At 47.4% G+C, this 20,301-nt stretch overlaps 2 protein-coding genes across 3 annotated transcripts in view; one reads left to right on the plus strand and one right to left on the minus strand.

Annotated features, from left to right (window-relative positions):
* ITGA11 (integrin subunit alpha 11) overlaps positions 1-17,476 on the plus strand; it is a 57,006-nt gene extending 39,530 nt beyond the window's left edge. Inside the window, exons 21-31 of the mRNA XM_032700651.1 lie at positions 965-1,063; positions 2,381-2,457; positions 3,207-3,296; positions 4,446-4,536; positions 4,631-4,744; positions 5,497-5,583; positions 5,796-5,906; positions 6,336-6,431; positions 7,073-7,186; positions 7,455-8,430; positions 17,467-17,476. Coding sequence (XP_032556542.1) covers positions 965-1,063; positions 2,381-2,457; positions 3,207-3,296; positions 4,446-4,536; positions 4,631-4,744; positions 5,497-5,583; positions 5,796-5,906; positions 6,336-6,431; positions 7,073-7,186; positions 7,455-7,526 — 951 coding nt within the window. The 3' untranslated portion in view covers positions 7,527-8,430; positions 17,467-17,476. The remainder of the gene's footprint in view (positions 1-964; positions 1,064-2,380; positions 2,458-3,206; positions 3,297-4,445; positions 4,537-4,630; positions 4,745-5,496; positions 5,584-5,795; positions 5,907-6,335; positions 6,432-7,072; positions 7,187-7,454; positions 8,431-17,466) is intronic.
* FEM1B (fem-1 homolog B) lies at positions 12,783-19,999 on the minus strand. Of its 2 annotated transcripts, none has more exons than XM_032700654.1 (2): positions 19,722-19,999; positions 12,783-15,839 (listed from the first exon to the last, which is right to left on the minus strand). In XM_032700654.1, exons 1-2 carry the CDS (start codon positions 19,967-19,969, stop codon positions 14,204-14,206), a joined length of 1,884 nt encoding a protein of 627 aa, XP_032556545.1. In that variant the 5' UTR covers positions 19,970-19,999; the 3' UTR covers positions 12,783-14,203. The 2 variants fall into 2 exon arrangements, with proteins under 2 accessions (XP_032556545.1, XP_032556546.1); XM_032700655.1 differs by lacking the exon at positions 19,722-19,999 and adding an exon at positions 18,463-18,608.
* Positions 20,000-20,301: the final 302 nt, after the last annotated feature.

Raw genomic sequence — 20,301 nt, forward strand, 5'->3', positions numbered from 1 at the left:
GTTGTAGGGAATATTTGCAGCTGGTTATGGAAGCAACACTGCTCAAGGGGTCCTGGCTGCTGCTCCTCAGACATCAGCAAATTGCCAAACCCTGGGGATGGGTGGATGTGTCAGGTAAATAAAAAGTAGCTGTGGCCCTAAAAAGTCCATAATCTCATCAGAGGAGTGGGAGGAAGCTCCGGGCTGTTGCTGGTGGCTGCCAAGGCCGGGATGTTTCGGCTCCTGGGCAGGACTTGTCAGGTGGCAACAGCTCCAACTGAGACCCTCGAGGGCTCTAACCCAGGGATAAAAGCTGGAATAGCTCCTTGTCTCATGGTGAGGGTGGACTCCTGCTCACAACCAGGCTGCAAACTCTTGTAGGGCTGCAGAGGAGGCAGAGCAGGGTTGGTGTCCCATCCCATCCCATCCATTCCACCTGGGACTGGGCTTTGCAGTGCCCTGGAGACACGGAAGGTGTTCCAGCAGCAGGAATGTAATTGTTGAGATGAGGAAATTAAATACCACGGTTTAGCTGGTGGCCATGCAGAAAACTAGCTCCTGTTATCCCTTGGTGCTTCCTGGTGACTCCTCATCCCAGGAAAATCTTCTCCTTCCCGATCAGAGTGCCAAGAACAATCAGGCTCATTCATTCGCTGCTGGAGTTAAATTCATAAGGAGGATTTAGATCAGAAAGCTGGAAGTTGTTTGCTAGAAATGCCCTTCTCCAGGAATGTCAAGGAATGCCTGGGAAGGATTCCCAGCCTGCAGCAAGCAGGGTGGGTTGGGTGGTTGGTTTTTTGGTTGTTTTTATTGTTCTTTCATTCATTACTTTGTTATTTTGTTGTTTTGTTGCCTGGTTGTTTGGTTGGTTGTTTTCCCGAAATTGAAGCCCACTTTGAGCCCCATGGATGCGTTTCCTGCTCTCATGAGGAGCTGGGCCCTGGGGCTCATTCCAAGGTCATGGACATTTTGTGTCCCGTTTTAGGACGACACCGACGTCAACATCGACTGCACGACCGACGACAGGCACCCCAACAAGAGGGTGTGCAACGTCAGCTACCCCTTCTTCAGAGCCAAGGCCAAGGTAAGGATGTCCCCTCCTGCCCACCTGAGGCTTCCCCCGTGGCACAGGAGCCCTCTGCCCCCGCCATGCCCACGGGGTCACTCCCCTCCATCCGCAGGCTGGGCAGCTTTGAACGTGGCTTTAAAAGACAAATACTTGGTTTCTTCTCTTTCTCTGCCCTTTGCTGGAGTTTGAAAGGTGTGTGAGGGATGGTTGAGGTGCTGCCTTGATGCTGGGAGAGCCCCAGAATCAAACTCAGCTCCTCCAGGTCACAGAATTGGACTCCAGGCCTTTGCAGCAATTTAATGTTGGCTTCAAACCACTGATGGTGACTTCCCTGGTACTCCATGGGCATGAGGAGGAAGCTGTCACCCTTCCCTGCCTGATTTGTTTTCCTTGCTCTGAGGCGCCTCTGCACCCTGCTCTGAGCCTGCCCAAGCCCCCTTGGCCTGGTGGCATCCTCTGAACCACAGGTCCCAGTGGTTCCCAGCACCCAGGATGAGCTCAGGTCCTGTGAGCATCGTTTTTATATCACATAAAGCCCTCTGCAAACATTAAATGCAGCAATAAGGTGGGAAGGAAAAGTGAGGAGATGCAGCCACTGGGGACCTGTGTGAAATCCCACCCTGCACCCTCGTGGGAAGAGTGGCCAACACGAGCGTGATGTGGAGATAAAATCTCCCCAGCTCCTGTATCTGCCTGAAGCTTTTCCTTGTCAGAAGTTTGATGATGATGAATGAGCTCCAGGCACCTCTCTCGGCTTTCAGGCTCCCAAAAAAGCCCTCTCAGATGCCTGTGGCTGCCCGAGGAGCTCCAGCCCAGCTCCCCATGACCTCGAGGGCGGGTGCTGGGAATGCATCTGCGTGGCACCAGGTACCGCAGGTCCTGCCAAAACAAAGACAAGCTGGAAATGGAAATTTGGCCCCAGAGCAGCAGGAGCTTTAATATTATAGTCAGCTGTGCTGTCCCAGACAGTTTGAGGTCATTGCCACAGGCTGCAGATGTGACATTTATCACATTTTATTGTTGTTGGCTCTCTCAGTTCCCTCCCCGGGCCGCAGATGGAGCGAGTGCAGCGGCCTCTCACTGCCCCTCCCCGGGAGGGATCCTCTTCCAAAGGGGAGCTGCTCCCTTCTCCAGCCTCAGGGGGAAAAAAAATGCAGCAGGAGGGGCTGAAATAAATCCTGCAAATCCTCCTCTCTCCCTGGAAAGGGTCTGCTCAAACCCGGCACCATCTCCTGTTGGGATCACGGTGATGCTCTCACCCAGAGTCCCACGTCCCTCCGGGGGGATTTTTTCCCCCCTGATGTTTTCTCCACTCTGTTTCCCACTCCACAGGTGGCTTTTCGCCTGGATTTTGAATTCAGCAAGTCGGTTTTCTTGGAGAACATGGAGATCTACATGATTGCCAGCAGGTCAGTGGTGGTTTTCTCCCTTCAACATCTCGGTGGAGGCAATGGGATCACGGAATCCTGGAATGGTTTGGGTTGGAAGGGACCTCAAAGCCCATCCAGTGCCACCCCCCACACCTTCCACTAGCCCAGGTTGCTCCAAGCCCTGCCCAAACTGGCCTTGAACACTTCCAAGGATGGAGCATCCTGGAGCAACCTGGAGGCTTTACCAAGGGAATACCCACAAGGAAACCTGATTTCCATCCCTGTGCTCACAAATCAGGCTATTTTTATTTATCCATTTATCCATATTTATATCCACCATTTTCCCGTGTGTGTGAGGCTGTGCAGTCACTGCCAGGCTCTGCTGGATCTCCAGCCAGTGCTGCTTTCTCATCCACCCTCACACTGCAAATATTTCCCAGGGAAAATAGCTCAAAATTCTCCTTGCTCACCCTTCCTGCACAGGGAAAGATTTCCAACAGGAAAGGGAAATTGCACTACAGATTAATATTTTTTTTTTTTAAATTTTCATCAGTTATTAGAGCAGAGGGGGATTCACCTGCACCACTCAGAGGCTGCTGGGTGTGATACCTCTCCCCAGTCTTTTATGTAGATGAATCAAAAAATCACAGAATAAAATCGCTTATCTTTACACTTTGACCAAAAAGCAGAAGTTCAGCCCTTCCCCTTCCTATGACTCCCCCCCAAAAAAAAATATCAGAGGGCATCAGGCTCCTGCCTCACCCCCTCTGGCCCTGCTGCTGTTGCAGTGACAGTGAGGAGAAGGAGAGCACAAAGGAGGACAACTTTGCCCACCTCAACTTCCACCTGAAGTACGAGGCCGACCTGCTCTTCACCAGGTGTGTGTTTGGGAAGGGGCTGCAGCTCCTGGGAGGTCCCAGGTTTCAGGGTGTCCCTCGGGGAAAAACCAGGTGGGGGGAGCTGCATTAAAACAGAACTTTAATTTGGGGAATCTCTTTAAAAAAACCCAGGGGCTGAAGGGCCCATAAAATCAGGGACATCCCTTATAAAAATCACCAGCGACGAGGTGCTGGGCTCTCACCACGTTTAGAGGCACGAGTGTTATTAAAGAGGTGTGAGGGCAATTTTCTAAGGGAATAAAAGTACTTATTGTGGGTAATAATGTCCATAACAGGTGTTTCCAGTGTCTGGGCCTTTTGCCATCCCGCTAAAGGCATGGGAGAGAAGCTCAGCTGAGGGATGTGTGTGTGGAATCACCAGTAACTAAAGTCTGGGAGAGCGAGGGGTGAAGGCACAAATAATTTATTAACCTGATGATAGGAAAAATCATGGACCCCAGAAGCACATTCCCTGGCACTGCTCGCTGTAATCCTTAGGAGATTCTTGAGACCTTCAGTCATTTTATATTTTTGAGGTTTTTTTGGCCTAAGACACTGAAAATAAAACCACTTGAATACTCGGGATTTATGGGGAGCGAAGGGATTCTCCTCTTAACAAATATCAGAATTGTTCTTTTCCAAGGGGAAACTTGGAGGGAAAGAACAGCCACGAAAACTATCAAATTTGGGAAGCTTGGGGTGAAATAAGGGGGAAATAACTGCAAAGAATGTGAGGATTTGGGGCCATGTGTCCCGTGTCATGACATGGGCGAGCACGTGTCCCATCACAGGTGCTCCTGGACGGGATCCCACGGGACCCTTTGGATGCTCCTGGCTCCTTCCCCTCCTCTCCAGCTGCAAAACAGAGATTGATTTACCTCCTCTGGTTCACACGTGACACTCAAACCCCCAGCCAGGGCCTTGGATGCCTCTGTTTTATTAAAAAGGCGAGAAAATCCTACAAAGGAAGGGAAAGTCCTGCAGGAGCATTAAAATCCCCCTTTCTTTTTGCCCGAAGTGGAATCGGGCGCTGGTTTCCATCCCAAATGGAGCCAGGAGGACCTCAAGCCCTGCCTGGGGAGGGGCTGGGGGTGTTGGGGTGCTTCCTTGCAAGCCCAGCTCACGACTTGTCATCCCCTGTCACGACAGGACATCGAGCCTGGACTATTACGAGATCAGGTCCAACAGCTCCCTGGAGAGATACGACAGCATCGGCCCCCCCTTCCACTGCACCTTCAAGGTGAGGAGGGGGCTCCAACCAGCTGAGGGACCCCCAGGTGCCATCCCAGAGGTGGGATGTGCCACGGTCACATCCCTGTCCTCTCCCCTCCCAGCTGCAGAACCTGGGCTTCTTCCCCGTGGAGGGGGTGACCATCAGGATCACCGTCCCCGTGGCCACCCGGGCAGGCAACCGCCTACTGCTCCTCACTGACTTCCTGCTGGACCAGGTAGGGTGGGATTGCATCCCAATCCAGGGTCCCTTCTGCACGGGGATGGGGTGGAGGAATGCCATGGTCTGTCTCTTTTCCAACACCTGCCTGGACAGCCTTGGCTCCCGCCCGGGCCCCTCCCTTTTGCATTCCCTTGGCTGGAAACATGGAAAAGGACAGTGGCCAAAGGGTTTAGTCCCAATATTTCTCCGAGCTGAACCTCCCTCCAGCGTGCAGTGAATTCCTGAGGGTCTGGGAAGCTGTGCCTGGGGTGAACTCCGGGCTTGAGCGAGCATGGAAGGGCTGTGAGGGCTGGGAGCAGATCCCGGGGCATCCCGAGCCCATGGAAGGAGCCTGGCACAGGGACAGTGTGTTTATGGGTGGATTGAGCCCATGGAAGGAGCCTGGCACAGGGACAGTGTGTTTATGGGTGGATTGAGCCCGTGGAAGGAGCCTGGCACAGGGACAGTGTGTTTATGGGTGGATTTGGCCTCGATGGGAGTGTTTGGTGCTGCAGCTCTGGCAAAGTCCCCGTGCCACCGGTGACACCCCAGCACTCGTGGCTGGAATCCTGGCTGGGCCTCTCTGCCAGGTACAAACCCCTGGAATTAATTCCAGTGGGATGCCAGGGCTCAATCCCAGTGCAATCCCAGCGCCATCAAACCCCGGGGGGTGACAGGACCCGCAGTTCCCCCAGGATGGGAGCTCAGGGCAGGACACAGGGATTGGTCCCTGTGGTCCCTGTGTCCATGCCTGGGCTTCTCCCCCAGGAGAACACGACCTGCAACATCTGGGGGAACACCACTGACTACCGGAGGACACCGGCTGAGGAGGACCTGACCCGCACCCCACACCTGGTACACACCCCATGGGGCTGATCCTGCATCCTGGGGCTGGGCTGACCCCAAAACTGAGGGAAACCCCTGGAGCAGGGATGCCCCACGGCCACAGGGGAGGACAGGCACAAAGGTCTGGTTGTCACTCCCCTCAGTGTGCCAGGGATGGATCCCAGAGGGTTTTCCCCCCTTCCCCAGCGCTGCTCCCACCCCACAAAGCTCTCCCCCTGCAGAACCACAGCAACTCCGACGTGGTTTCCATCGACTGCCACGTGAAATTAGCCCCCAACGAGGAGATGAACTTGCACTTGCGTGGCAATCTGTGGATGAAGTCTCTGAAAGCAGTAAGTGGACACGTGGATTCTCAGGAGGAATCCCCCCAAAGGAGCCCTCACATCCCAAAAATGCTGGGGTTTTTTTCCTGTCCTGATTCCTTCCCTTCCATTAAGCCCAGACGTGTGGGGTGATTCTTGTTTCCAAAGCCCACAATATTCCATCGGTGTGTGCATCCAGCATCCCACACAGCTGGAATTTAATCTCATAATTAGTTAATTAATTCATGCAAATTTAATTCATTTCAGAAGTCCTTTTTGCTGTCACTCAGCTGCACTCTTTGCTTGACCTGCATCCTCCTCCCCCACGGAGGTGCACACAGCATTCCCGAGGGATGCAAAGCCACCCGGGGGGGGAGCAAAGCCAGGGAGGGGGGCACCCCCTGGGGTGGTGGGTCCTCTGCCAGGCGTGATGCTCATCTCCAGCCCCTCTTTGTGCAGCTGAAGTTCAAGTCACTGAAGCTCACCACGAACGCCGCTCTCCAGCGACGCTTCGGGAGCCCCTTCGTCTTCCGGGAGGAGGATCCCAGTCGCCAGGTGAGCCCTGGATCCAGAGCTTTGGGATACTCCGGCACCCTGCTCTGATCCCAGTGGGAAAAGTGCTTGGCAGAAGGGCTGGAGTGACCCACACCAGGCACTGAGCTCTGGAGAGCCCGGAGGAACTCGGTGCAGTTGTGGCCGGAGCCAAACAGCTCCAGTCCTGGAACCACCGGATTCAAGAGGGAAAACCTGAGCCAAGTCATGGATGCGGGACTCCCAAAGCTGGGGGTGCTCAGGATTCCCACAGTCCCACCCATCCACTCCATCCCTGCCCTGCAGCCCCAGCATGGTTTGGTGCTCTCTCCTCCCAGATCACATTTGGTGTTGGCTCCTCACAGATCACATTTGGTGCTCTGTCCTCACAGATTTCATTGGGTGTTTCCTCCTCTTGGTGTTGGCTCCTCACAGATACGTTGGTGCTCTCACAGATATATTTGGTGCTCTCACAGATCTCATTTGGTGTTGGCTCCTCACAGATCTCATTTGGTGTTGGCTCCTCACAGATCTCATTTGGTGTTGGCTCCTCACAGATCTCATTTGGTGTTGGCTCCTCACAGATCTCATTTGGTGTTGGCTCCTCACAGATCTCATTTGGTGTTGGCTCCTCACGGATCACCTTTGTTGTTGTCTCCTCACAGATCACATTTGAGATCTCCAAGCCCGAGGAGTCGCACATCCCCATCTGGATCATCCTGGGGAGCACCTTAGGAGGTCTCCTGCTCCTGGCCCTGCTCGTCCTCGCGCTCTGGAAGGTGAGCAGCCCCTAAGCCACGTGTGTTGGGGGCTCAGTGGAGACCCCCATGCATGGACAGACCCCTTGGCCCCACAGCTCCATGTCCACACCCCTCCGAGCGCCTCAGCACTGCCAGGAATCACCAAAAGCTCCTCCAACCTCTTTCCTCTTCCATATTTTCTATATCCAGGGTCTAAACCTCCTGGAGATATCCCATTGAGGGAAAAACCCTTCCCAGCAATGCCCTGAGATAACAGGGGGGTTTTGTTTCCCTTTCCTCCCCACAGCTGGGATTTTTTAAGAGCGGGAGCCGCAGGCGAGCGGCGGAGCAGGAGCAGAATTCCATGGGGCTGGAATGACGCTGCCGGGGCCAGGAGCCCCCCGTGCCCCCTCCCAGCCCCTCGCCAGCTCCAGGAGCAGGAGGTCACCTCGATACCGAGGGATTTGGGTGCTGAGCTTGGGTTTGCATCGAGAGGAGAGAACACCCCTTTGTGTGACATCACCTGAACTGGTCCAAAAGCCAAAAAAACACCCTTAAACACACCAAAAATAAAAAAAACAACCCAAACCTCTTCATGCCACGGCAAGAGGAGCTTCGAGCTGGGCCTGCAACGAGGACGAGGGGCCACCAACGCGACGTGTCCCGTGGGCTGGGACAAACCCCGGGGCCGCAAAACTCCTTAAAATAACAATATCCATAAAAAAAACCGAGGATTGCTCATTCCTGTGGCGCGGCTGTAGCATTCCCTGGGCTTTGCTGGCCACGGCTCTCAAACTGCCTTCGTTAACAGGAGTAATTAGGTGGAGATTTTTAATTTGCCGCCTTCTGAATGCACTGAGCGAAACGATAGCGAGTTAAAGCACCTTAATGCAAATCTCCGGCGTCCAGCTGTACATAATTATTCTAAAAATATTTACCTGTCGAAGGAAAGGAGAGGGGGGGAAAAAAAAAATTAAAAGCTATTTTAAAAAAAAAAAAAAAGGAATTCAAAGCAGTTTGATGTGTTTTTTTTCTCCCAGGGGAGCAGTTTGGGAGAGCTCGTGGCCAGGAGGGCCCTCACGTGTATCATACCTGTACATACCTGGTGTCCCCCCCCAAAAGCAGCTGATTGGTGCTGTTGGACAGCAGATGTGTCCTTGTGCATCCCAGAATTATTTATGCTAATGTTAATTTTATGGATGGAAAGCGAGCAGATGTCTGCAGGACGTGGAAGGGAGGTTGTGAAATATTGTCCTGGTATTTTTTAAGGATTAAAAATAAAGGTATTTTAAAACCACCCAGGCTCTGTTTCCCCTTCTGTGCCAACTCGATTCCCAATTATTTGGCTGGGTGTGAGGAGGGGTCTCTCATCTCTCTGGGATTCAGGGCAGGAGGACGGGGCTCTGACCTTTTCCCACCACTGATTTATTGTGGGATGGGAGGATTTTCCAGCCTGTTTTCAAAGGAATGCACCTTTGTGAGCCCGGAGGAAGATTTGCTGCAGAATCAGCCCCAAATATGGTATAAAATGGGGCAAAAAACCTCAAATGAGATTTTTTTTATTGCTGGCATCCCCACCTGGAGTGGGAATTCCTCGTGCCTGGGTTCCTGGCTGACTGGGGTCTGGGTGGTCTGGCGGGGGTGCAGGGATACCCTGGAGATCCCAAATCCCAGTGTAGGGAGCAGGGGGGATGCCTGGGCCTCTGGGAGTGTCTCAGCCCTTGGAGGACCCCACATGCTCCCTTATTCCCCCTTCCCAGGTTTGGGATACCTGGGACACCGAGGAAAAGGGCTGGAGGTCAGCAAGGAAGGGGCAGGATCCCATTTATATTTATGTATGTGTGTGTGTGGGCGTGTGTCTATAAAATATATATATATAAATATATTTTATATATATATATGTACATGTATTATACATGTTATACAGGTGTGTTATAAATTTCATATATGCATGTATAATTATGTATGTTTGAAAACATATAAATACACACACATATATGTATATTTATGTACTCTACTAGAGTAATATATATACATTTAGCATATAGTACTGTATATACAGTATATAGTAGTAATCTATAATTATATAGTATATATGTATTTCTGTACTATAATATATACTATATATATTTATGTACTACATGTAGTATGTGTGCATACATGTGTATCTATGTACTATATACAGCATATATGTATATATATTTATGTACTCAAGATAGTACATATGTACACATATTTATAGTATGCATATTAGTACATATGTAGATGTTATTGCACTATATATATTTTTGTACTTTATATATTTCTGCACTATATATGTGCACTACATATTTACACATATGAAGTCAATTACATATATTTAAAGTCTCTATTTTCTCTATATGTAATATATATTATAAAGTATATATTACATAGTATATATAAAATATGCTGTATATACAGTATATATCTAAGAATATCGTAAGTATATAGTATATAGTACATTGAAAGTATATAGCATATATACTATATAATATATACCATATAGTACATATTTCTATATATGTTTATATTATATATAGTTTTATCTATATATATAAAAATAATATATATAATATCTGATATATATTATATACAATCTATTTATGTAGATGTTATAAATGATATATAGAATACATAGTTTTAACTACATATAATATAGATGTGTGTATATATATTTTATCTATATAATATAGGTATATATATAAATATACATGTAAAATATGTGTGTGTGTGATTTTAAATAGAGAGATATATATCTAAAAATAAAATAATAACTTTATATGAAACAAAGACGTAAACACCCTCGATCTTATGCACCAAAGTGCTTGTGAGCGTGGTTTCCCAAAGCTGGAGGACATTTTATATATATAAAAATCATATATATAATATCTGATATATAATACATTATATACAATCTAATTATGTAGATGTTACAAATGCTATATAGAATTTTTAAATATATAATATATAATAAAAATATAAAATATAATTATATAGAAATAATATATAATGAATATAATATATAATAAAAATATATTACGAATATATAAAAAATTTTATATATAAATTATATATATTTATATATTTATATACAATATATAATATATTTATATATTTATATAAAATTATAGTATAGATTGATTTACATATATTTATATATTATATAATCTATTAAAATAGATTTTATATATAAATTATATATATAGAAGAAATGCATAAAAATAATTTATATTAAAATATAATGAATATTATATATATATAATAAATATTTTATTTCTATATATATAAAATAAAACATATAAATATATAATATATATAAACATATATTAGATATATTTATATATTATATAGATATAATCTATTAAAATAGATTTTATATATAAATTATATATATGGAATAAATACATAGAAATAATTTATATTAATATATAATGAATATTTTATATAATGAATATTTTATATCTATATATATAAAATAAAACATATAAATATATATAATATATATAAACATCTATAATATATATTTATATATTATATAGATATAATCTATTAAAATAGATTTTATATATAAATTATATATATGGAATAAATACATAGAAACAATTTATATTAATATATAATGAATATTTTATATATATAATGAATATTTTATTTCTATATATATAAAATAAAACATATAAATATATAATATATATAAACATATATTAGATATATTTATATATTATATAGATATAATCTATTAAAATAGATTTTATATATAAATTATATATATGGAATAAATACATAGAAATAATTTATATTAATATATAATGAATATTTTATATATATAATAAATATTTTATTTCTATATATATAAAATAAAATATATAAATATATATAATATATATAAACATCTATAATATATATTTATATATTATATAGATATAATCTATTAAAATAGATTTTATATATAAATTATATATATGGAATAAATACATAGAGATAATTTATATTAATATATAATGAATATTATATATATAATAAAATATTTTATTTCTATATATATAAAATAAAACATAAATATATATAATATATATAAACATCTATAATATATATTTATATATTATATAGATATAATCTATTAAAATAGATTTTATTTATAAATTATATATATAGAATAAATACATAGAAATAATTTATATTAATATATAATGAATATTTTATATATAATAAATATTTTATTTCTATATATATAAAATAAAACATAAATATATATAATATATATAAACATGTATAATATATATTTATATATTATATAGATATAATCTATTAAAATAGATTTTATTTATAAATTATATATAGAGAATAAATACATAGAAATAATTTATATTAATATATAATGAATATTTTATATATAAAATATTTTATTTCTGTATATATAAAATAAAACGTAAATATATATAAATCAATATATACTATAATTTTATATATACATATATAAAAATATATTATGTATTGTATATAAATATATAAATATATGATTTATATATAAAAATTTTTATATATAATATATTTTTATTATATATTATATTCATTGTATATTATTTCTATATATTTTATATTTTTATATATTGTATTCATTATATATTATTTTTATATAATTATATATATAATTATTTATGTATATAATCTATATATAATTATATATATATTTATATATAATTATATCTATATAATTATTTATATATAATTATATCTATATAATTATTTATATATAGTTATATTTTATATTTTTATTATATATTTTATATATAAAAATTCTATATATAATTTATAACCAACATCTACATAAATAGATTATATATAATATATTATATATCATATATTATATATATATGATTTTTATATATATAGAATCTCCTCCAGCTTTGGGAAATCACGCTCACAGGCAATTTGGTGCATAAGATCGAGGGTGTGTATGTCTTTGTTTACACACATATAAATTTATTATCTTATATTTAGTTATTTTTTTTATATATATATGTATATATATTTGTGTGGAAATGTACGTGTGTGTGTGTTTGTGGGCATGTACCCACCCCCCCCTGCTCTCAGCTCCTGCCCAGCGTGGGCCGGGCTCAGCTGAGCTGGGGTTATTTTTAAAAGCCAATCCTCTCTCCCAGAGCAGCTCCCAGATCCATAAATAACAGCGATAAATCCTCCCCCTCCCACCAGAGGGGACGTCACTCCCTCACTCCACTGCTTTTCCCGGGAAAAGGAGCACCTGGGGGGCTGGAAGGAATTGTATCAAGGCCTTAAATAACTCCCACAAAGAGCAAGGGCAATCCCTCAGCTTTTAATGCTTGGAAAAGAAAATTCCAGGCCAAGGAGAGGGAAGGTCCTGGGCTGGGAAGGACTTTGCTGCAGCCCAGAAAAATGGCACCTTCCACTGTCCCAGGTTGCTCCAAGCCTCATCCAACCTGGCCTTGAACACTTCCAGGGATGGGGCAGCCACAGTTTCTCTGGACACCAGAGAAACTAAACCTGTCCTAAATCTGTTCCTAAAGCTTTTCCCTCGGAGCCACAACCCCCCCCCAGCCCTCACCCCTAGAGCAAAATGAAGAGTTCCGAGCTAATTCCACATTCAATGCTTATTTATTTGTAATACAAATAGAAACGTGTGCCCAAATCTCGCCTCAAAGTTCTACCCAGATTGTTTAAAAAAAACCTACAGAACATTCTTTCATCGTCTGACAGTTAAAAAGCTGCGTTTAAAAGAACCAGAGTTTTCAGTAGCCTGTCAAAAACAAGTGACATTTTACTGCTGGAGCATCTGCAACTTCTACCAAGGAGAAGCACATTCTCGAGCAACAGCGGCGTTGTACAATCAAGTTGCTTATCATAAAAGACTTTTATGATAGGGCAATTTTGTAAAAATCAGCGTTAATAGAGATTTTTTTTTTTTTCCCTAACGAAAGGAGTAAAAACCATGAAAAATCCTCGAGTCCAATTCGGGGAGGCACGGACCCCACGCTTCCTGGAAAAGCCAGTTTCAAGGGAAGACTCTCTTTGGCGACACAGACTGCTCCGTTAGGAAGGTACAGCGTTTGGAATCCAGGAGTGCAGTTTTTTACATACTTTTGAGTCAAAAAAAAAAAAAAAACCAAAAAAAAGGTGCGCGTTGATCATTGAAAGGACAGAAAGAAAAAACGAGTTAAAAAGCATTTTGAAATGTTGGGACACACACAAACACAAATACCCCATCGATTTTCTAGGAATCCATGCATGATCTTTATGTAATGAGCGACGCAGCTACAGAAAAAGAAACCATGATTCCGGGTGTTTTTAGGTCAATGTGCAAGTTTTTAGTTCAAAAGTTATTCAACACTTACCGCAGGAGCGTAAATTAAGAGCTTGGTGCATCAGCTACCACTAGAAAAACATGTCAGAGCTGAATTTAAACCTGTATTTCCTAACAGAGCATCCCCCACGTCTGTAGCTGTTGATAACTGCTGTTCAAAATTTAATTCGAAATGAAATGAAACTTTGGAACGTTACCAACATCTTCAGCATGAACTGAAAGGCATAAAGAGATGGTGAGGTATGAGAGCACCGAGCTGCTCTGGGTGTCGAGACTTCACTTTTAACCAACTACCACAGGCTTTGCAATTTTTCTTTCCCACCTCACTCCGAGGAGTTTCAAAATCTGCAAACGGTGTGAGTGGAGATGTGGATTGGGAACAAAACATTCTACACGAGTTACATGGGGATTCTTTTCATTTTGTGGATAAAACCAAGAGATAACGAAGCGATTCTTTTAATCAAAAGAAACGAACAAAATCTCAAAACATCAGATTCGACTACAGGAAAATGATGTGGCTTTTTTTCTTCCCCTCCCCTCCCCTTTCCAAGATCTGCACGAGAACTGAGGCTGCAGACTGAATCCAGAGGAACCCAAAACCAAAGGAATGGAACAAAACAACTTCGTGTACACGTGTGTATTCTGCTGTCTGGTGTCGTCCCGGGGTAGCACCACCACGAAAGGTTTGACACGGCCTAGTGGAACTTCACAAACTCCTCCAGAGTTCTGGGGATCTGGTTTTGGTAGCTGATGTTGTAGATCCGCACGGCGCGGGCAGCCAGGCACTTGAGACTCAGCTTCATTTGAGTTTTAAGGAGTATTTCGGACACCCCGGTCGTGCTTTTATCCAGAGGGGTTTTCTTCTGCTTGTTGGTCATGTCCGTGTGGGCACCGGCCTCCACCAGGCTGATGATGATGGAGTGCAACGTCAAGAAGTCGCTGATGGGCCGGTGGTACTGGACGATGATGTGCAGGGGGCTGTTCCCCTCGTTGTCCACGGCGTTCACGTCGGCGCCGCAGTCCAGCAGGAGCTTGGTGACCAGGGCGTTGGGGAAGCTGCACACGTCGTTGGTGTGGAAGTCGTCCACGGGCGTGCCCGAGTTGACGGCGTGGTGCAGCAGGCTGGAGCCGTCCCGCGTGCGCGGGTCCAGGTGGATCAGGTTGTAGATCTGCTTGTTGATGCGCGACTGGTCCTCCTCGCTGCACTGGGTCTTGGTAGAGATGCACACCAAGTAGAGGAAGGTGAAGATGTTGCACTCGTAGTTGTCCAGGGCCGTGTGGATGTCGGAGTCCTGCGTGGTTTTGATGCGGGACATGCCCTGTTCTATCTCCAGGACGCTGCACCGCAGCACGCTCTCGATGTCCTTGGCTTTGACGGGCTCGTTCAAGTGGATCATCTGCGAAAAGACCTGAGCAAACCTCAGGAGGTCCTTGTGGGTGTTCCTGTTGCCTTTCTGCCTTAGGTGCAAGGCATGGAGCCACAGCTTGATGCACTGCTCGAACTCCATGTTATCCGCATAGACCGCCCCCCGGTAAATGATGGGGTGAGAAACATCGATATTGTCCGAGCCCAGAATTCTCTCCCGCACAATGAGGCCTTCCATGTGAAGGGCATCTCTGTCCTGCCTAATAGACTCTAATTCCTGAGGGGTCCTGCATTCAGTCCTGTTCCCGTAGGCCTCGATCTGTGGAAGAACCTCTTTCTCGATGACGCTCTCGCTGTCCCGGTACCTCTCCAGCATCGCTAAATATAAATAGTGGTAAGTCTTCAATATATCATAGTTTTCTCTGTCATTGGCAAACGAGGCGCCCAGCAGCTCCAGCGCCTCGATCCTGCTCCTCCTGTCGCAGTCGGCGTGGGCCAGCAGCAGCTCCACCACGTCGGCCTTGCAGCTCTCGGCGGCCACCTTGAGCGGGGTCATCCCGTGGCCGTTGACCATCATGGCCGCCTTCCACTTGACCAGCTCCCTCACGATCTCCAGGTGCCCGGCCTCGGCCGCGAAGTGCAGGGCGGTGGCGCCGCAGTGGGCCTTGGCGTTGGGGTCGGCGCGCTGCTCCAGGAGGTACCGCACCACGTCCGTGTGGCCCTTGTAGGCCGCGATCATCAGGCAGGTGTTGTCGTACTTGTTGGCGATGCTGATGTTGGCGTTGTTCTCCACCAGGTACTTGACGATGTCCAGCCTGCCGTCGAAGCAGGCCGCCCGCAGCGGGGTCGAGTTGGTCACCGTGGTGTGGTTCACGTTGGCGCCGTGGCTCACCAGCAGCTTCACCACCTCGAAGTGGCCGGCGCCCGCCGCGCACCACAGCGCCGTGGCCCCATCGATGACGAAGCTGCGAACGTGAGGACAAGTAGTTAAAACGGTGCTCTCCCAAAAGCAACCTGGCCCATCCCACGGGCGGGCACACACCCCACTGACAAGGGGGATTTTACAGCCATCCCACCTGGACATGAAGGAACTCAAGGTCAAAAAATGGGATTGAGCACCCAGACCTCCCCAGGGAAGGAGATTTGGCAGGTGAAGCTTCAAAGCAGCCAAGGGGTGTGGTCACATTTCCATTAGGACTTCCCAGGCTGCTTTGAAGGTGCCACGTACAAGCTCCAGCCCTCAGCCTGTGGAGATCTGGGAAGAAGAGTTACAAGAACTGGGAAGGAGAGTTACAAGAATTATCACTTTGATGCCTTGTGCCACAAACTGAGACATTAAAGAACAATAAAAACCATAAAACTGATATACTGACATAAAAAAACAGACACAGACATGGTACAGATACACAAACACCGGCCCTGGCAGCAAAGTTGGCTTCAAAATGTCTTATCACTTCCCTTTTCTCTCTCCCTGAGCTGCAAAACTGCCACAGCTTCCGCTGCTCCTCCTGATTCCAGAGCCTGTGCCTTAAACCAGCCCAGCAGTTACACAAATGGAACTCCAGGAGGAAAATTAAATTTAAAAAGCAGAAGTTCTGGAGATCTGCGTCACATCGTGGCCTTGCTGGTTCTGGGAAATGAGGGGACAGGTCACTGTTTCTGGAGCTGTTTTCATTCCCCAACCCAGCACGGTGTAACTCCAAACATAAAGGGTGATGTCCTTCCTATTCCCCGGTTTTTGAAGTAGGATTTAAATGTAGAAACAGAGAGTGTTCACACTGCAGTTAATAAATGCTCAAGGCAAGTCCCAAATCACCGAGGAGGGACAAATATTTCCATATGCCCAGTCACGTTACCCAGAGTTAAAATTTTGTAAGACACTGGGTTAATTTTCACTTTAACAGTGATTTTTATCGGTTGGTGAAGCTCTCAGAGCTCCACAGGAATAGCTGTGGCTGTTTGTAAACCCAGCACCTCCAGACAACACTGCAGAGGCTGTGTAAGAGCTCTCTGGCCTGCAGGGAGAATCCACAGTAAGAAATTCCTTATTGTGTAAATAATCTCATTAGAACATTTCTATATGAAACCAGGAGAAAGCAGGGGATAGGATTTGTTAACGAACACGAGGTGATTTGTTGGTGCACTGTAGCTCCAAGTGAAAAGCTGGAGCCCAAACAAGGGGAGCTGCTGTGCCACCTTATCTGAGGCACGACATTCCCGCGGGATCACATGTCCCTCCTCCTCTGCCACTGCACCCATTGTGCCTCAGACAACACCTCCTTTAATCTGTGCCAGGCAGAGGCTCTGGCACCACATCACCACCCCAGGGAGGCACAAATTCAGCAGCACAGCATCTGCTGCCTGTCAACAGGGGCCCTCCCTTCCTTCAGCGGGATTTGGGGCAAACCTCCGCTGAGGAATTCTCAACCAGCTCCTGCTTGGAAAAAACAAGGGCTGGAAGGGAAAAGGAAGATAGAAAATACCAAATCACCCAGGGAAGCAGGTTCCTCCTGCTTCATTCAGTGTGTAAGAACTGAGCCAGCCTTTGCTGGGCCGGGTGGAGCTGCTCAGGTGTAACTCAAGCTGGAGCAGATGGAAGAGCCCAGCGGGGACCCCTCGCTCGGTGTCTGTCATGAGCTCTCCTCCCTGTGCCAGCCACCTGCAGCTCCTGAAGCTCTTCCAAACACCTTCTCCATTACTCAGCCTCACATCTGACGCTGACAGGAAGGTGAGAGCTTGATGAGCACTCTGGGAGGTATTAAAAACAACGCTCCTCTCCCTCAGGCCACGGCACCGCGGCACCTGGGGACCTGGACATCCCCACCACTGTCCTGGTGGGTCCCACCTGAGGGCCTGGCACCCTCATCCCTCCCTTCCCATCCTAAAATGTCACATTTTCCTCCTGGCCATCCCATGTGTTGGCTACCAGCAGTGAGGAAGGGATGTTGCTTGGGATGTCTGGGCTGGACACTGAAAACCCTCCATTCGGGTAAACAAAGGGGTGGGTCCTGGTGTGCAGGTACCACCCAACCCTGATCCAGCTCCAGGTGTCCAAGTACCACCCTGCCCCAACCCAATCTCCACTGTCACCTGCAGCACCAGACAATGTCACAGAAAGGCCATTTTGGCACAGCAAGAGAGAACACGGGGCAACCTCCTCACCAAGGGAAGTTCTCTGGGCTGTGGGGAACATTATCCTGTCCACGGCTTCAGGTGGGGAATTCCTGAAGAGCAAAGGCATTTCTGGCTCATAAAGCATCAGGTGGGATCTCCAACCACACAGGCATTTTTACCACAGAATCCCAGAAGAGCTGGGGTTGGAAGGAACCTCTGGAGATCACCCATCCCAACCCACTGTCAAGACAGGATCACCCAGAGCAGGTGACACAGGAGCTGGTGGGTTTGGAATGTCTCCAGAGAGGGAGACTCCACGCCCTCCCAGAGATCTACCATACTCCATGGAAAGTTCTTCCTCATGTGGAGGTGGAACTTGATGGTTTTAGTTTTGGTTTTAGCCATTGCTGCTCACTGGAGATGTTTGTAAGCATTGCTGAGATCCCCTCTCAGTCTCCTTTTCTCCAGACTAACCAGGCCCAGCTCCCACAGTCCCTTCTCATCAGAGACACTCCAGACTCCAAACCATCTTTGTGGCTCTCACAGCCACGGTTTCTCCTGCTCTGCTCCGCACTGGGGCAGCCTCACCTTGAGTTCTGGGGTCAGTTTTGGGCACCACAAGATAAAAAAGATATGAAGCCATTAGAGCAACCAAAGGAGGCCATAAAAGCATCATCCAGTCCAACCCTCAGCCCTGCACAGGCCCATCCCCAAGAGTCACACCCTGTGCCCCAGAGGATCATCCAAACCCTCCCTGAGCTCTGGCAGCCTTGGGGCTGTGCCCACTGCCCTGGGGAGCCTGGGCAGTGCCCAACCACCCTCTGGGGGAAGAACCTTTGCCTGAGATCCAACCTGACCCTGCCCTGACACAGCTCCAGCCATTCCCTGGGTGCTGTCCCTGTTCCTCCCAGAGCAGAGCTCAGTCCCTGCCCCTCCTCTGCCCCTGCCCAGGAAGTTGGAACTGCAGTGAGGTCTCCCCTCAGTCTCCTCTTCTCCAGCTGAACACACCAAGTGCCCTCAGCAGCTTCTCAAGGCCTTTCATCGCCCTCGCTGGACACTCTAATGGCTCAATACCTTCCTTCCATTGTGTCCCCCCAAACTGCCCCAATATTGCAGGGGAGGACACCCCAGGGCAGAGCAGAGCGGGACAATCCCCTCCCTGGCCTGGTGACACTTTTCCCGATGTCCCCAGGACAGGGCTGGCCCTGCTGGCTGCCGGGGCACTGCACCATGGCACAGATGTACACAGAGCAGAGGATGGGCTCGCTGGCACCCCAATTTGGGCACAGGCACCTCCTAATAATCCACCCATAACCCCCACCCGTGGCCTGTCCGCTGGGCCCCCCCGTGCCTGTTCCCAGTGTGTTCCTGGTGGGTTCCCAGGGTGTGCTCCATGTGTGCCTGGTGCCTGTGCCCATTCCCACCGTGTTCCCGGTGTGTTCCTGGTGCATTCCTGCTGTGTGCCCCGTGCGAGCCTGGTGCCTGTGCCCACTCCCAGCGTGTTCCTGGTGAGTGCCCCGTGTGTTCCCAGTGCATTCCCTGTGTGTGCCTGGTGTGTTCCTGTGCGTTCCCCGTATACTCCCGGTGTATTCTGCTCTGTTCCTGGGGTGTTCCCAGTATATTCCCAATGCATTCCCAGTGCGTTCCTGGTGTCCGCACGGTGCATTTTCGGTGTATTCCTGCCGTGTTCCCGTTCCCGGTGCGTTCCCGCTGCTCTCGCGGCCGGTACGTACCCGTCGAAGCGGACGGTGCCGGTCTGCTGTGTCTGCACGCGGTAGTGCTCGAGCAGCAGCCGCACCACCTTGGCGTGGCCGTTCCTGGCGGCGATGATGAGGGGTGTGGAGCGCTGCCCGCCGTGCTGGCTCACGTAGCCCAGCAGGTACTTGATGTCGCTCTCGGAGCGGTTGAGCAGCAGCGCGGCCAAGGTGAGCACCCTGCCCTCGCTGGCCGCCTTGTACACGTACCCCGCCAGCCCCTCCATGGCCGCCTGGGCCCCCGCGCGGCCCCGCCGCCCGCCCCGGGGCTCCCCCCCGGCCCGCTCCGTCCTGCGCCGCCCCAAGGGCCGCACATGCGGCCGCCCCGGGGCCCCCCGCGCCCCGCGCCGCGCCAGCCCCGGCGGGACGCGAACCCCGGGAGCGCCGGGCCCGCTCCGCGCTCGGGCCCCGCGGCCGCCCCGCCCGCCCCGCAGCGCGGCGGAAACGGGAAGCGGCGCCACCGCGGCCCGGCCCGACCGGCAACCGCGGCACGGGCCGAGCGTTCCGGGCCCCGGCGGGACAGCGCACCCGGACACGGAACCGCGGGAGAACCGGAGTG

Source organism: Chiroxiphia lanceolata, chromosome 12, assembly GCF_009829145.1.
Source record: "Chiroxiphia lanceolata isolate bChiLan1 chromosome 12, bChiLan1.pri, whole genome shotgun sequence".
NCBI lineage: Eukaryota > Metazoa > Chordata > Aves > Passeriformes > Pipridae > Chiroxiphia > Chiroxiphia lanceolata.

What these genes read in the sequence shown, in the direction of transcription:
- FEM1B (XM_032700654.1), bottom strand. Translation starts at nt 19,969, where the DNA reads ATGGAGGGGCTGGCGGGGTACGTGTACAAGGCGGCCAGCGAGGGCAGG. An exon ending in GGCACCGTCCGCTTCGACGG is followed by an intron (nt 15,840 to 19,721) that starts GTACGTACCGGC and finishes TCACGTTCGCAG; the next exon opens with CTTCGTCATCGATGGGGCCA.